This window comes from Labeo rohita, chromosome 25 (genome assembly GCF_022985175.1).
Source record: "Labeo rohita strain BAU-BD-2019 chromosome 25, IGBB_LRoh.1.0, whole genome shotgun sequence".
Classification (NCBI taxonomy): domain Eukaryota; kingdom Metazoa; phylum Chordata; class Actinopteri; order Cypriniformes; family Cyprinidae; genus Labeo; species Labeo rohita.
In genome coordinates, this window is record NC_066893.1 from 25706265 (window position 1) to 25722329 (window position 16065).

The 16065-nt window shown below is 33.5% G+C and overlaps 1 protein-coding gene across 1 annotated transcript; it reads left to right on the top strand.

Annotated features, from left to right (window-relative positions):
* The first annotated feature begins 4610 nt into the window (after positions 1 to 4610).
* On the top strand, positions 4611 to 15391 carry epx (eosinophil peroxidase). Its single transcript, XM_051099799.1, is given in 17 exon segments — positions 4611 to 4671; positions 4809 to 4893; positions 5063 to 5238; positions 5319 to 5451; positions 5534 to 5663; positions 8073 to 8279; positions 8359 to 8731; positions 9038 to 9198; positions 9280 to 9538; positions 10227 to 10397; positions 12128 to 12365; positions 12469 to 12644; positions 12647 to 12673; positions 12767 to 12931; positions 14566 to 14649; positions 14736 to 14838; positions 14919 to 15391. Coding segments are annotated over 17 exon segments (2601 nt in total). The 5' UTR covers positions 4611 to 4616; the 3' UTR covers positions 14977 to 15391.
* Positions 15392 to 16065: the final 674 nt, after the last annotated feature.

Below are 16065 nucleotides of genomic sequence, written 5' to 3' on the forward strand. Positions count from 1 at the left end.
TATATATATATATATATATATATATATATATATATGGAAAATAAATAAATAGATGCCAATATATTTATCTGTTTAATAGCTTTAAGGAAATTTTCATCTGCAAGTATTTGAGAAGGAAAATATTAACAAACCTGAGTTCTTTTAAGAGAGAAAACTATAAATAATTGTGAATTTATGAACTAAAAAGAGTTTTGTAACTAATGCCGTATGACTTAGGGTTTTTAGTTGGTTTAACAGGCTGCTCTTAATGAAAAGCACAATAAATATGAGTGTCATGTTCATTTATAACTGTGTCGAACTTGTCGTTCCTTTGAACGCACAACAGACAATCTTTCTTTATCACTTTTCATGCAGACTAACATAATTTGAATGCATGGAAAAACTACTAATGAATTTGTCTTTACTAATGAACAAGTCTTTATGAAGTTACATTTTTTGCAATGACAATTAAGAGATTAAAGTCTGAATACTTCGAGATTAAAGTGGAAGTACTACGAGAATAAAGTCGATGTATTTCAAAAATATAGTTGAAATATTATGAAAATAAAGTTGAAAATATTCTCGTAATATTTTGACTTTATTCTCGTAATATTTTGACTTTATTCTCGTAATATTTTGACTTTATTTTCGTAGTATTTCAACTTTATTCCCGAAGTATTTCGTCTTTATTCTAGTAGTATTTTGACTTTATTCTCGTAGTATTTCGACTTTATTCTCAAAGTATTTTGACTTTATTCTCGTAATATTTTGACTTTATTCTCGTAATTTTGACTTTATTCTCGTAGTATTTCAACTTTATTCCCGAAGTATTTCGACTTTATTCTCGTAGTATTTCGACTTTATTCCTGAAGTATTTCGACTTTATTCTCGAAGTATTCCGACTTTATTCTCGTAGTATTTTGACTTTATTCTCAAAGTATTTTGACTTTATTCTCGTAATATTTCGGCTTTATTCCCGAAGTATTTCGACTTTATTCTCGTAGTATTTTGACTTTATTCTCGAGGTATTTCGACTTTATTCCTGAAGTATTTCAACTTTATTCCTGAAGTATTCTGACTTTATTCCCGAAGTATTCCGACTTTATTCCCGAAGTATTTCAATTTTATTCCCTAAGTATTTCGACTTTATTCTCGTAGTATTTCGACTTTATTCCTGAAGTATTCCGACTTTATTCCAGAAGTATTCCAACTTTATTCCCGAAGTATTCCGACTTTATTCCCGAAGTATTTTGACTTTATTCTCAAAGTATTTCGACTTTATTCTCGTAGTATTTCGACTGTTCTCATAATATTTCAAATTAATTCTCGAAATATTCCGACTTTATTCTCATAATTTTAAGTTCATTCTCAATATATTTTGTCTTTAATCTTGTAATCTTAGATTTTTTTTTTTTATATATATATATATATATATATATATATATTTTTTTTTTATGTGGCGCTAAAACGCCATTGTAAGATTGTAAATGGACGTGCTGCGCTATACAAACACATTTACATCTTGCGCCAGCTTGGCACTGGTTTCCTCTGTAGGTCCGTGAGGCACGTGCTCCCGTCAGACACCCGTGGCGAGTTCTGCATCAAACCCGGCGAGAACAACAGCCTTTTAAAGTCATCGACCTGGAATCCCCAAAGTTCTCCTCACTTTTCAATTTCTCTTATCAGACTTTCAGAACTGTCTGTTTTTCTCTGTTGTTCCACTGACCTCTTTTCCAGGTGTGTCTTCTATCAGATCGTTCCCGTGCCAGCAGAAGTGTCATCCGCAGGTGGGCAGAAAGTAGTAGGCGGACTGCGGGAAGTATTGACAGTAAACTCCTAACACTAAGTGTTAATGGAATAGTTCACCCAAAAATGAAAATTTGTTGAAAATAAACTCACTCTAGGCCATCCAAGATCTCAATCAGAACTGGTTTAGGAAAAATTAGCATTAAATAATTTGCTCACCTGGATCCTCTGTAGTTGAATGGGTGCCATCAGAATGAGAGCTGGTAAAAACATCACAATAATCCACAAGTAATCCACAGCACCCCAGTCCATTAATTAATGTCTGGAGAAGCCAAAAGCTGTGTGTTTGTAAGACACAAATCAATCTTTAAGGTGTTTTTAACTTTAAACCAGCTAAAATACGAGCCTATAATCTATAATCTTTAATATCACTTTCAGACAACAGGAGATGGACTTTTTCACTGAAGATTACTTGTGGATTATTGTGATGTTTTTATCAGCTGTTCATTCTGACGGCACCCATTCACTGCAGTGGATCCATTGGTGAGCAAGTACAGTGCTGAATTTGTCCAAAACGGTTCTTATAAAGAAACATACTCATCCACATCTTGAATGTTTGGAGATTGAGTAATTTTTGGGTGAACTGTTACTTTAAGTTTCATTATGTGTCATCCTGCAGCATTTGTGCTCCAGACATGAATTTTTCCTTAAACCATGAGTTTTCTTGAGAAAAGGTGTGCTGTTAGTTTACTTAGACCATAATAAGATCATAAAACTGGTGAAAAAATTCCACAGACTTTCAAGGACAGACCAATATTACACCCAAAACACCTTAGCAATCACTGTTCACGTTTTGTTCAGAAAGCTGTGGCTCTCTATGACTTGCATGAGGAGTGATTGAGTCGATAACCCCGTTAGATAGAGGATGATGGGTTTGGATCAAGAGGTTATTAGGGCAGGACAGTCGCTCTGTGTGTTTGGGATTGTTTGATGTTGAATTGTTGTCACCAGTCACACAGATAACAGAATTCTGCACATACCTGTAGACCAAAGCAAGCGTATAAAAGTCAGTCCCGACATAAACCTGACACGCATAATTACACAGATTTGTACAGTCACACACCATATAATAGTTCCAGTGGTGATGTATTAATACTTATGTATTTAAACACTTAACTAAACATATTTTTCTGTATTAATTTTTATTTACAATATTTTGTACATTTAATGTGCACAAGCCCACAAAGACTTTTGTTTTGAAGCAAAAACAGTTATATATCTCACAAGTACAAGAGCGAGAATACAAGACCGTACAGATGGATATGACGTGCTTGGTAAGTACAACTAAAAAAAGTAAACAAATGTTTTTATTATTTCAATATTTATATTAATATGACTATTTTTAAATAAAAAAATTTAATTGTTTTATTTTCTGTTTATTATTTTGATGCATATTTGGATGTGTAATAGTTGCATATTTGTGGAATTGTTATATGACAAAACCAGTCTTGGGTAGCACGGGTATATTTATAGTAATAGCCAACAATACATTGTATAGGTCAAAATTATCGATTTTTCTTTTTTTGCCAAAAATCATTAGGATATTAAGTAAAGATATTTTGTAAATTTCTTACCATAAATATATTAAAACGTAATTTTTGATTTGTAATATGCATTGCTAAAAACTTAATTTGGACAACTTTAAAGGTGATTTTTCTCAGTATTTTGATTTTTGTTTTTTTTTTTTTTGTTTTTTTTTTTTTTGCACCCTCAGATTCCAGATATTCAAATAGTTGTATCTCGACCAAATATTGTCCTATCCTAACAAACCATACATCAATGGAAAACTTATTTATTCAGCTTCCTTATGACTGGTTTTGTGGTCCAGGGTCACATATAAAGTTATATATGTCATTATATATTATAGTTACATATACACTATCAGTCAAAATGTTTAATGTTTTTTAAAGAAGTCTCTTCTGCTCACCAAGCCTGCATTTATTTGATCCAAAGTACAGCAAAAACAGTAAAAATATTAAATATTTTTGTTATTTTAAATAACTGCTTTCTATTTGAATATATTTAAAATGTAATTTATTTGTGTGATTTCAAAGCTAAATTTTTAGAATCATTACTCCAGTCACATGATCCTTCAGAAATCATTCTAATATTCTGATTTGCTCCTCAAAAAACATTTATAATTATTATTATTATTACGTTAAAAACAGCTGTGTAGGATTTTTCAGGTTTCTTTGATGAATAGAAAGTTTATTTATCTGAAATAGAAATATTTTGTAACATTATAAATGTCTTTTATAATCACTTTGTATCAATTTAAAGCATCCTTGCTAAATAAAAGTATTTCTATATTTTTTTTATATGAACTCCAAGCTTTTGAGTGGTATAGTGTGTAATGTTACAAAAGCTTTTTATTTCAGATAAATGCTGATCTTCAGATCTTTCTGTTCATCAAAGAAATCTAAAAAAAATAAAAATAAACTGTTTTAAAATATTGTTAATAATAATAATGTTTCCTAAACCGCAAATCAGCTTATTAGAATGATTTCTGAAGGATCATGTGACACTGAAGACTGGAGTAATGATGCTGAACATTTTGCTTTAATCACAGGAGTAAATTACATTTTAAAATATATTAAAATAGAAAGCAGTTATTTTAAATTGTAAAAATATTTCAAAATTTTACTGTTTTTTAAAAATCTTACTGTTCAAAAACCTTTGAACGGTAGAGTATGTATTGTTTTATTTTTAAAATGTTTATGATTTTGTGTATGCAAAATTCTGGAGATTTAACATTTGGTTTGAGTATCAGCAGGCATACATGTATATTTTTGTCATTGCAGGATTCTTTCTCATGCTTGATTTTATTTGTGATGTTGTGTGTGCCGCTGTCAGCCACATCTCATTTTCCTTCCCAGAATGCAACAGGTACTGAAGTATACTTTACACATCTAGTAACAGCAAAATAAGACATTTGAATTCCATTATTAAGATTTTTTTGTAAGCTCAGATATAAAAACTGAATGGCAGGTTTTGAAGTGAAATGTTTTGTGGTGTTTTTTCAGTATATTTGGGATCTAGTTTCATTCAGGAAGCTTTACGCAAAGCCAGAGAGCTGACAGATGCCGCATACGCTCATACCAGTGAGAGGTGAGACATAAAGACTCACAACTTATTTAACTGAAGTATCAACCAGTCAGTCGAGAAAGAATAATAGAGACAAAAAATGTTACTAGTAGTCATACAGTAAGACTGTACAGCTATATAAGACTGTACAGCTATATATCTTCTGTTTTGTGTTCACTTTCGTTTCTATCAGGGTAAAAACATCTGTATCAGACGGTTCTGTCCGACCCAGTGACCTGCTGGCCTTGTTCAAGCAAATCGGCCCCAAAACCAGAAGCCACATCAGATCTGCTGAGTTTCTGGACAATACGGTAGAGCTGATCAGAGAGATGGTTTATACGCACTCCATGGACAAACCCGACCTCACCGGTACACACTTGTAGATTTGGGTCATTTATGATCTTATAGGCTCATACAAGTCATTTCAACATCTGATGTGTGCATTTCAGAGCTTTTAAGTGCAGAAGACATGGAGACCATACTGCAGGTTACAGGCTGTTCCTCAGAGACGCTGAGACCCGTGTGTAAATCTGACTGTCCGTCCAAACGCTACCGTACCATCACAGGACACTGCAACAACAGGTGCACATGATATCGAAATATATCATTGTTCATCAGTTTCTGTGCTTGGTACGTTTTATCAATGCTGTTTTTGGCTTTGCAGGGAAAACCCTCAGTGGGGCGCAGCAAACACCCCTTACGCCCGCTGGCTGTCGCCAGAATACGAGGACCCTCGAGGGGCCCCCAGGGGCTGGAACCCACAACACACCTACCACAACCACACACTACCACCTGTAAGACTATAATCATAGTTGTGTTCTTTATGTAAATATTATTGTTTTTACATTCGTATTAAAAGATTAGTTCATTCCTGAATTAAAATGTCCTGATAATTTACTCGCCCCCATGTCATCCAAGATGTTCATGTCTTTCTTTCTTCAACGGAAACAAATGAAGGTTTTTGAGGAAAACATTCCAGGATTTTTTTTTTTTTCCATATAGTGGATTTCAGTGGGGATCAAAGTGTTGAAGATCCAAATTGCAGTTTCAGTGCAGCTTCAAAGGTCTCTAAACGATCCCAGCCGAGGAATAAGGGTCTTATCTAGCGAAACCATTGGTCAATCTCTTAAAAATATATAAATGTATAAAATGTAAAAACTTTTTAACCACAAATGTTGACAAAGACGGAAGTACCGACTCAGTGTTTACAAAGTGAACATGCAAAGAAAGTCAAACGCCCTTTACAAAAAAGGGTATAACAACGATGTCGGACGATTTTGACGTCGGAGGAGAAAATGAGATAAAGTTTTTCGCCCTACTCTACCTTTCTGAACCGGAGTACACAGTCGCAGATGTAAATTGCAGAGCTAGTGCAAGATGATTCGTGGTATATAAATGTTAATTTTTTTTATATAAAAAAACAACCAATCGTTTCGCTGTGTTTTCCTCAAAGACCCTTATTTCTCTTCGACTGAAGAAAGAAAGACATGAACTTCTTGGATGACAAGGGGGTGAATACATTACCTTGAAAATTTTATTCTGGAAGTGAACTACGCCTTAAAAAGTGTTTGCTTATAATGTGAATTTGGGCGTAATAGTACATACTATATACAATAGGAGATGGTGCCAAATTGAGTAAGTAAATAAATAAATACAACTAATATTTTAACATTTTAATTTAATTTAATACGCAACTTACTATGCATTTATATACTATTATGGTATTTATTCATATTTTGAATTAGCTTTTATTATTATATTTTTAGTTTTCATTTTAATTTTAGTTACATTTTAGCCATTTTGTTATGTGCCTTTTATTGTTTTAAAGGAAAACTCCACTTCCAGAACAAACATTTACAGATAATGTACTCACCCCCTTGTCATCCAAGATGTTCATGTCTTTCTTTCTTCAGTCGTAAAGAAATTATGTTTTTTTAAGGAAAACATTTTTGCATTTCTCTATATAATGGACTTTACTGGTGACCCGATTTTGAACTTCCAAAATGTAGTTTAAATGCAGCTTCGAAGGGCTCTAAATTAAACGGGTCTTATCTAGCGAAACGATCTGTCATTTTTTTGGGGAAAATAAAAATGTGTATATTTTTTATGCACAAAAGCTCGTGTAGCACAGGTTCTGGGATGCGCGTTCACAACGCTACGTACTATTGAATCATGTTGAAAGGTCACGCCGAACTACAGACCCAGTGTTTACAAAGCGAACGTGCAAAGACTAAGAAAGTGGAAGTAAGTCAAACGCTGTTTACAAACAAAAAGGTAAACCGATGTCGGACGATTCTGAAGTCGTAGGAGAAAATAAGATGGAGTTTTTCGCCATACATTACCTTTTTTAGCCGGAGTACACAGACGATGAACTCAGACGTGATTCGTAGTAGTGATGGGAAGTTCGGATCATTTTACCAGCTCGGATCTTTGAGTCTCGTTCAGCAAAATGAACAAATCTTTTTTTGAGTCATTTTGTTCATTTCGTTCATTTTAGCAAAATCAGCATCACGTGACAGCCCCATAAGATGAACGAACGACTCGAAAAACCCGAAGACTCAAAACAGGTGAACTAATTCCAGTACGGAGCCTAATAGGATGTTGCACATGCGCGACTGAACGAATCCCTCCCTGAGATGACTCGTTCTTCTCGAGTCACTTTAAAGATTCATTCAAAATGAACGAATCGTTCAAGAACAACCCATCACTGATTTGTAAGATCGTGGAAGCGTATCCGAGAGCCTGTGCTACACAAGCTTTTGTGCTTAAAAAGTATACAAATTTTTTATTTTTCGGAAAAAAATGACCTATCATTTCGCTAGATGAGACCCTTCTTCCTCAGCTGGGATCGTTTAGAGCCCCTTGAAGATGCATTCAAACTACCTTTTGGAAGTTCAAAAATTTGGGGCACCAATGAAGTCCAGTATACGGAGAAAAATCCTGAAATTCTTTCCTCAAAAACCATAATTTCTTTACGAGTTAAGACAGAAAGACATGAACATCTTGGATGACAAGGGGGTGAGTAAATTATTTTTTAATTGTTCTGAAAGTGGAGTTTTGCTTTAATGGAACCACTGATGCCAATAAAAGACCTTTATTTTTATTACTGTCACTAAAGATGAAAATAAGACAAAATGAGACAAAAATGGTTATGAACAGAAGCTTAGTCTTCCAGATTCAATCAGATCATACTCTCTCTGCAGGTCCGCAGCGTGTCGCAGGAGATTTTGTACACTCACAATGAGAACATCTCTCTGGACATGTCTCTATCTCATCTGCTGGTGGAGTGGGGTCAGTGGATCGATCATGACTTGACCTTGACCCCTCAGAGCCCCAGCACCGCCACCTTTAAGACTGGAGCGGACTGCACACGCACCTGCAGCAGAGACACGCCATGTTTTCCAATACAGGTGTGTATTACCCACTAAAAAAAACAGATGCCGGATTGTACACATTTTGAACATCTATCTCTTTTTTCTTCATGTTCAGATCCCTCTCTCCGACCCTCGCATGGGGACTCAGAGCTGCATGCCATTTTTCCGCTCTGCTCCCAGTTGCATGTTTCCACTCGGTCAGCGGGAGCAGCTGAACGCCATCACGGCATTCGTGGATGCCAGCATGGTGTACGGGAGCTCGGACGGGCTCGCCGCGGCACTAAGAAACCTCTCGTCCCCTCTCGGCCTGCTCGCCGTCAACCAGTTCCACTCAGACCAAGGGTTTGGCTTCATGCCGTTCCTGACCCGCACACAGCTGAATCTGGACCCCTGCGGGCCACGAGATCGGATCAACCCCATCCCTCTACCAGAGACAACGCAAAGACTCAATATATCCATGGGAAACAGATCGTTCTGCTTCCAAGCAGGTTGAAGGCATTTTTCTGAGTGCTGTTAGATAGCATGTAACAGCATTCGCAATCTGTAATTTGCTTCCATAATCATGTAGTTTTAGTTAGTTTGTTTATTTATGTTGTTGCTTTTGAATTTCTTCCCTTAAACATTTCAGGACTTTTAAGTCCCTTAGACGTTAAGGGAATTAAAACTAAAACACCATGTGAAGAAAATGAAAGCCAGTATTTGTGTCATTTTATTCAAAAATGTCCCAGCTAGGCCTTCACCCTTTTTGATTTAAACTGTCCATTTGATGTGCTGTTTTTGTGGGTGTGTCTCAGGTGACTCTCGGGCCAATGAGCACTTGGGTATGATCGCTTTGCACACGCTCTTTCTGAGAGAACACAACCGATTGGCTGAGGAGCTTCACAAACTCAACCCTCACTGGAGCCCAGACACGCTGTACCAGGAGGCCAGAAAAATACTGGGTGCAGTCCACCAGGTGAAAAGATAAAACCTGACAAAATAATAAACGGTTCCTTCATTTATACATGTCTATGACTTGCTGAATCTTGTTTGAAAGATCTTGACGTGGGATCACTACTTGCCCCGTGTCTTGGGCCGCAGTGCCAACCTGGCCCTCATGCCCCCGTACAAAGGTTACGACCCTGCCGCTGACCCCAGCATCTCCAACATTTTCTCCACCGCGGCCTTTCGGTTTGCACATGTGACCGTGCATCCGGTAGTGAACCGCCTCGGACCCGATTACCGGTTGAGCCCTGAGCACCCGGCTCTGCCGTTACACCACTCTTTGTTTGCATCATGGAGAGTCGTGCAAGAGGGTTTGTTTCACACACACGCTTAAGGCAAGACACCACAGGTGAATTCTAAGTTTTTTTTTGCCATTGCAACTTTATATCTCACAATTTTCTCAGAATTGTGAGATCTAAACACAGATTTGTCAGAAAAAAAGTCTCATTTGATCTTTTTTTAGATAAAACAATAATTTTTCAAACATATGTAACAAAACATACAGATACAGATTCCCGTCTCATGTTCTCCCTCAACTTCAAAATCATCCTATATTGCCGTTTTACATTTTTTGTTGAGGGTGTTTGATCATCTTCGCATGTTCGCTTTGCAAAGACTGGGTCCAAACTTCTGCAGCTATGCAGGATGATTTTGAAATGTTTTTTGAAGTTGAGTGAGAAAATACGATCTGAGTTTTTCGACATACCCTAACTGTCTTGAGCCAGAATACACAGAGTTCAGGGAGAGCAAGACAAGATGAGCGTTTGAGAGTAAAAAGTATTTAAATTGTATTATTTTTATGAAAATAACCGATTGTTTCGCTAGATAAGACCCTTCTTCCTCGGCTGGGATCGTTACAACTGCATTTGGGATCGTTTGAAACTGCATTTAAACTGCATTTTTTCCTGTAATGTCTTGTCTTAATATTCATTATTTTGCATGATAATTTGCTCAACAGCATGACGTGGTGATGCATAATGAATGTTTTTCTGTGTGTAGGTGGCATTGATCCTGTGCTGCGGGGTTTGCTGTTGTCCCCGGCTAAACTGCAGACCGCAGATCAGATGATGGTGGAGGAACTGACTGAGAGGCTTTTCCAGGCTCAGGGAGGACTGCCGCTCGACCTGGCGGCGTTAAACCTGCAGAGGGGACGAGATCACGGCCTACAAGGTGCCAGTCATCAGCCTGTCATTAGTTATAGTTAAGCATAGTAAGCTGCCTCACTGTCTGCAAAGGCAACTGCCTTCTGAAGCACACCAGAGACTCAACTAATGCTTGAAACTGATTCTGATGGCATTAATGTGTTGGTAACATACTGACGCAACACTCTACTAAGCATAATATGCTTTTTGTGATACAAATGCCGTCACATTTGTTTGTACAGGTCATTTTCAGGTCAAAATGTATAGAAAAAGAAAAATAAGCCATATTTAATATGTACAAGATATAGAATAAAATAGTCTATTATTTTATTTTTTATATGTGGCTTAAAACACAAGAATTAGCTTCCAGTAGATTTGGGAAAATACAAGTTCTCTAATAATCATAAAAATACTGAACAATTTGCTAAAATAGTCCATTTTAGTTAGCTTTAACTTTTTGCTTCTGTATTGATTTAAATATTGTACATTTATTGGATTAAATGTTTTATTATATTTATTTAAAAAAAAGGCAGCTCACTTATTTATTTGTACAAATGTATTCTTATTTATTTATTTATTTATTTATTTTCTTTATAGGTAATGATTCAGTTGCTTCAGTTGCAACTTCTTATAACTCCTGACATGTTTACAATAAAAAAGTATAAAGTGTACAAATTACTATAATAATAATAACATGACATAAATATTTGTTTGTTCGTTTGTTTATTTCAAACTTCTAAGCCATTTTTGTTTATTTTTCTTCTTCTTTTTTTGTTTATGAAGGCAGCTCTTTTTTATATAAACATGTACAGTGTTACATTGAAAGTGTTACAGTAAAACTGAAAGATTCAGTTACACAAAATAAATAAATAAAAAATATATATATAAATAAATAAAATGAAAAAAATTACTTAAAAGACATAAGAAGATATTTATTGTGTTTGCAAAATTTAATTTGCAAAATAAAAAATATAATTTGCAAAAATCCATGCAAAACTTAAATGACATAAGAAAATATTTATATTATATAAAATAAATACTTGAAAAAAGTCCTGGTTATTTTCATTTTTTTAATTTAAAACCATGAATTTTATATGATCTGTACTGTTTTATAAACACCTACAGTGTTTCATATTTTTTCTTTGTTAGAAAATGTTAAGTTAAAATATAAAATATAAGTTAAAATATAAGTTACAAACTCCTGTTATGTTTATACTTAGAAAAATATAAAAATGTGCAATAAATAAATAAATTACATAAGTAGAAGCATTTTATTTTATTTATTTGCTTGCTTGCTTGTTTGCCTGCTTTGGTCTTATCAAATACAGTTATAATAAATACATTTTACAAAAAGTCCCGGTTTTCCTTTTTTTAAAATTTAAAACCACAAATTTTATTTGGTCTGTGCCTACAGCGTTTCATATTTTTGCCTTATTAGAAAATATAAAGTTACTTCTGTTATGTTTACACTTTTAAACTTTTGTGCAATAACTAACTACATAACTAGCTAACTAACTAAATAAATAAAATTAACTTAAATGACATAAGAAGATGCATTTTATTTATTTATTTATTTATTTATTTTGCTTGCTTTGGCCTTATTAAATAGAGTAATAGTAAATACATTTTACAAAAATGACTTTACTGAGATTATCTCTTTCCTTATTTAGAACTGTTTACTAATTGTTCGCTAATTTTTTTTTTCATAATATGTGGTGCTAGACTTTTATTTACCCTGTGTTATTTCACTCTCTGCAGGTTACAGTGCGTGGCGTGAGCTCTGCGGTCTCTCTGCACCTATGAATGAGTCTGATTTAGCAGGCATTCTGGGTAATGGATTTCTGGCCAGGAAGCTGCTTCATCTCTATGGAACAGCAAAGAACATAGACGTGTGGGTTGGGGCCATTTCAGAGCCGGCTCTGGCCGGGGGCCGTGTGGGGCCGCTGCTGGCCTGCCTGATCGGCAAACAGTTCAGAGCGCTCCGAGACGGTGACAGGTAATATGATATCCCACTTCCTCTTATTATAAGATACTGTAGGGTCAATATTGAGTTATTTCAGTCTGGCGTGATATGAAGTACACTATTAAATGTGGTTTAGGTTCTGGTGGCAGAATGAAGGTGTGTTCAGCTCCGCTCAGAGAGACGCTCTGCGCACCACATCTCTGTCCCGCATCATCTGTGACAACACACACATCCGGCTGGTGCCCCTTGACCCCTTCGCGCACACACTCCATCCCGACGACCTGCTGCCCTGCACACGGATCGGCCACATGAACCTTCAGCGTGGAGAGAGCCAGACACAGGTTTTAGCGACCCAAAGAATGAAACCAGTCAAATAATCTTCATATTTGATGTGTGTTATTCATATTGTCCCAATATTTCGGGGTCATTTTCAGATCCGGTCTGTGGCGCAGTCCCACGATTGAATCTGGGTTTTTCTGTTCTGTGTGAATCTGCGGTGATATTTCAATGTCCTACTGGATACCTGCTCCAGGGGGCCACACAAATCACCTGTGACCCCAACACCCAACAGTGGACCCCACAACCACCCACCTGCCAAGGTTCAATTTAATTAGATTAAAGATTAAATTAAATAGTAAATATTAGTCACACAATATTAAATCAAATTAAATATTCAAATAAAATTAAATGTAATTAAATTAAGTATTTTCCAAATAAAAATTTGGAAATTGGCTGATTTATCTGACATCCAATTTATTAAAACAATGTTTTTATTGGTTATTTCAAAAATTGGTGAATGCTCCACAATTACTTTGGACGTTCATCTACATTTTTAAATTAAATTAAATTTACTGAAATTGAAATTTACTTTCATTTAAGTTCATTTAATTAGTTACATATAAAATTTTACAAGTAAAATAACATAATCTGAAATATTAATATCAAATATTAAATTTAAATATTAAAATAATTAAGAAGTAAAATTAGCATTAAATTAAATATTAAATAAAATAGTAAATATTAATTACATAATACTAAAGAATTAATATTAAATAAAATTAAATATTCAAATAAATGAAATGTAATTAAATATTTAATTAAATTAGGTATTTTTCAAAGTAAATTTGGAAATAGTAAAATAGTAAATATGAATCACTCAATATTAAACAATTAATATTAAATCAAATTAAATATTCAAATAAAATAAAATGTAATTAATTAATTAAAGTATTTTTCCAAATAAATTTGGAAATTGACTGATTCATCTGACACCCAGTTTATTAAAACAATGTATTTATTGATTATATTAAATATTGATGAATGCTTCACATTTATTTTGGACATTTGAACATTCATGTACATTTTTAAATAAAATAAAATTAAATAAAATTAAATAAAATTAAATATTTAGTATTATCATATTAGTATTAGTATTATCTAGTATTATCTATGTTAGTATTAGTATTTAGTATTATCATATTAAGTATTATATTAAATATTACACGTAAAACAATGTAATATTAAATACTACTATTAAATAAAAAAATTAAGATATAAAATAACATTAGATTAAATATTAAATTAAAAAGTAAATATTAATCATGCAATATTAGACAATTAATATGAAATAAAATTAAATATTCAAATAAAATAAAATGGAATTAATTAATTTAACTAAGTATTTTTAAATTTGTAAATTGACTGATCCATCTTACACCCAGTTTATTAAAACAACGTTTTTATTGGTTATATTGAATATTGATGAATGCTTCACATTTTTCTTGGACATTTGAACATTCATGTACATTTTTAAATTTAATTTAATTTAATTTAATTTTATTTCATTTTATTTTATTTGTAGGTATATGTAGGTAACAAATATTGATGAATGCTCCACATTTATTTTGGATGTTGGAACATTAATGTACAATATTTAGTTAAATATTAAATATTACATTACGTAAAATAACATAATATTAAATATTAAATTAAATAATTAAGACAATTATTATTAAATATTAATTATACAAATCAAGCTAAATTTAATATTAATATTTGGATGTTCATGGACAATGAAATGAAATTACATTAAATTGGTAATTAAATGGTAAATGTTAATAATAAAATAGTAAACAATTAATACTGATCATTAAATAAAAAAATATATAAATTAATTTTAAAAACTGACTGATCGATCCAGTTTATTAAAAAATATTTTTATTGATAATTTCAGATATTGATGAATGTTCCACTCATCTGTCCGTCTGCCCTCCACACCTGCAGTGCTTGAACACACCTGGAGGTCACACCTGCACAGGTGAGCAGCCTCTGCCAAACCCATAACCAGCACTTTCCTAAAAAAGCATACTGACAAGAATGGGCTTTTATTTGTTGCATATGCAGAACCTGTGGCTCCGCCCCTTTCCGCCTCCTCCATTGTTGCGTCAGTGATGTCAGTCCTAGGGGGCGTGGCTTTGATCATGCTCTTCCTCGCCTGCTACCAAAGGTGTGTCACAATCTCCACTTAAGCTGTTGTTTTATATGAGTAAAGGTACAAAACGTATAGCATGAATTTCAATCCCGCAGATTTTTCCTTCGGAAAGCCGAGCCGACGAAGGCAGAATGCTGTCAGAGAAGAAGCTGAAATGGATTCGAGGGGAAACTGGTTTGGAAAATGTGGAGATTTGGTCCAAGTTGGTTTTTGTGTGCTTAAAATTTCAGTTTCACAACCACAGTCTCATTTCACACTGCTCAACCTGAAACTCCAGACGGAAACATACATGAATGAAACGTGTGTGAACAAGAATGAAAGCATTTTTAACATTTCTCCCAGTGCTCTCGCCCTGGAGAAAAGCTTTTGTCTGTGGTAAATCTGCCGTCGGCTCAGACAGTTGTGTCACGGCATCGGCCCTCCCATGTGACGTCATGTCAGCTGATGTACAAAAGTCCTTGCTTTTAGCCTTGTTTATAATAGATCAGCATATTAGAATGATTTCTGAAGGATCAGGAGACACTAAAGACTGAAGAGCAATGATGCTGAAAATTCAGCTTTGCATTGCAAAAATAAACTATATTTTAAAATATATTCATATAGATAATTGTTATTTTAAATGATAATATTTTTTTTATTATAATTTTACTGTTTTTAATGTATTTTTAATCAAATAAATGTAGCCTTGGTGAGCAGAAGAGATTTATTAAAAAAAACAATCTTACCAACCCCAAATTTTTGAACGGTAGTGTACATATTTGTTGCAGAATACTAATATTTGTTCATAGACATCTTATACATTTTTTTAATATTTTGTCTCTTGTGCTTAACTTCTGTTTTGCTGTTCCACGTTCACATATATATGATGAATTTAAACTCCAAGATTGTGCTGTGACATCATGCATGTATTCTACATTTACATTTACATATTGTAAAATAATTGTGTGTGTGTGTAATATATATATATATATACATATATATATATATATATATATATATATATATATATATATATATATATATATATATATATATATATATATATATATATATATATATATATATATATATATATATATATATATATATATATATATATATATATATATATATATATATATATACACACATGCAAAAAAAAAAATGAATGAAGTGCACTGACCAGTTCTTACATGATGCTATACAGTTATTTTGGGAAAATGTATTCATTATTCACAAAAACACAACAAAACAAAACTGAAA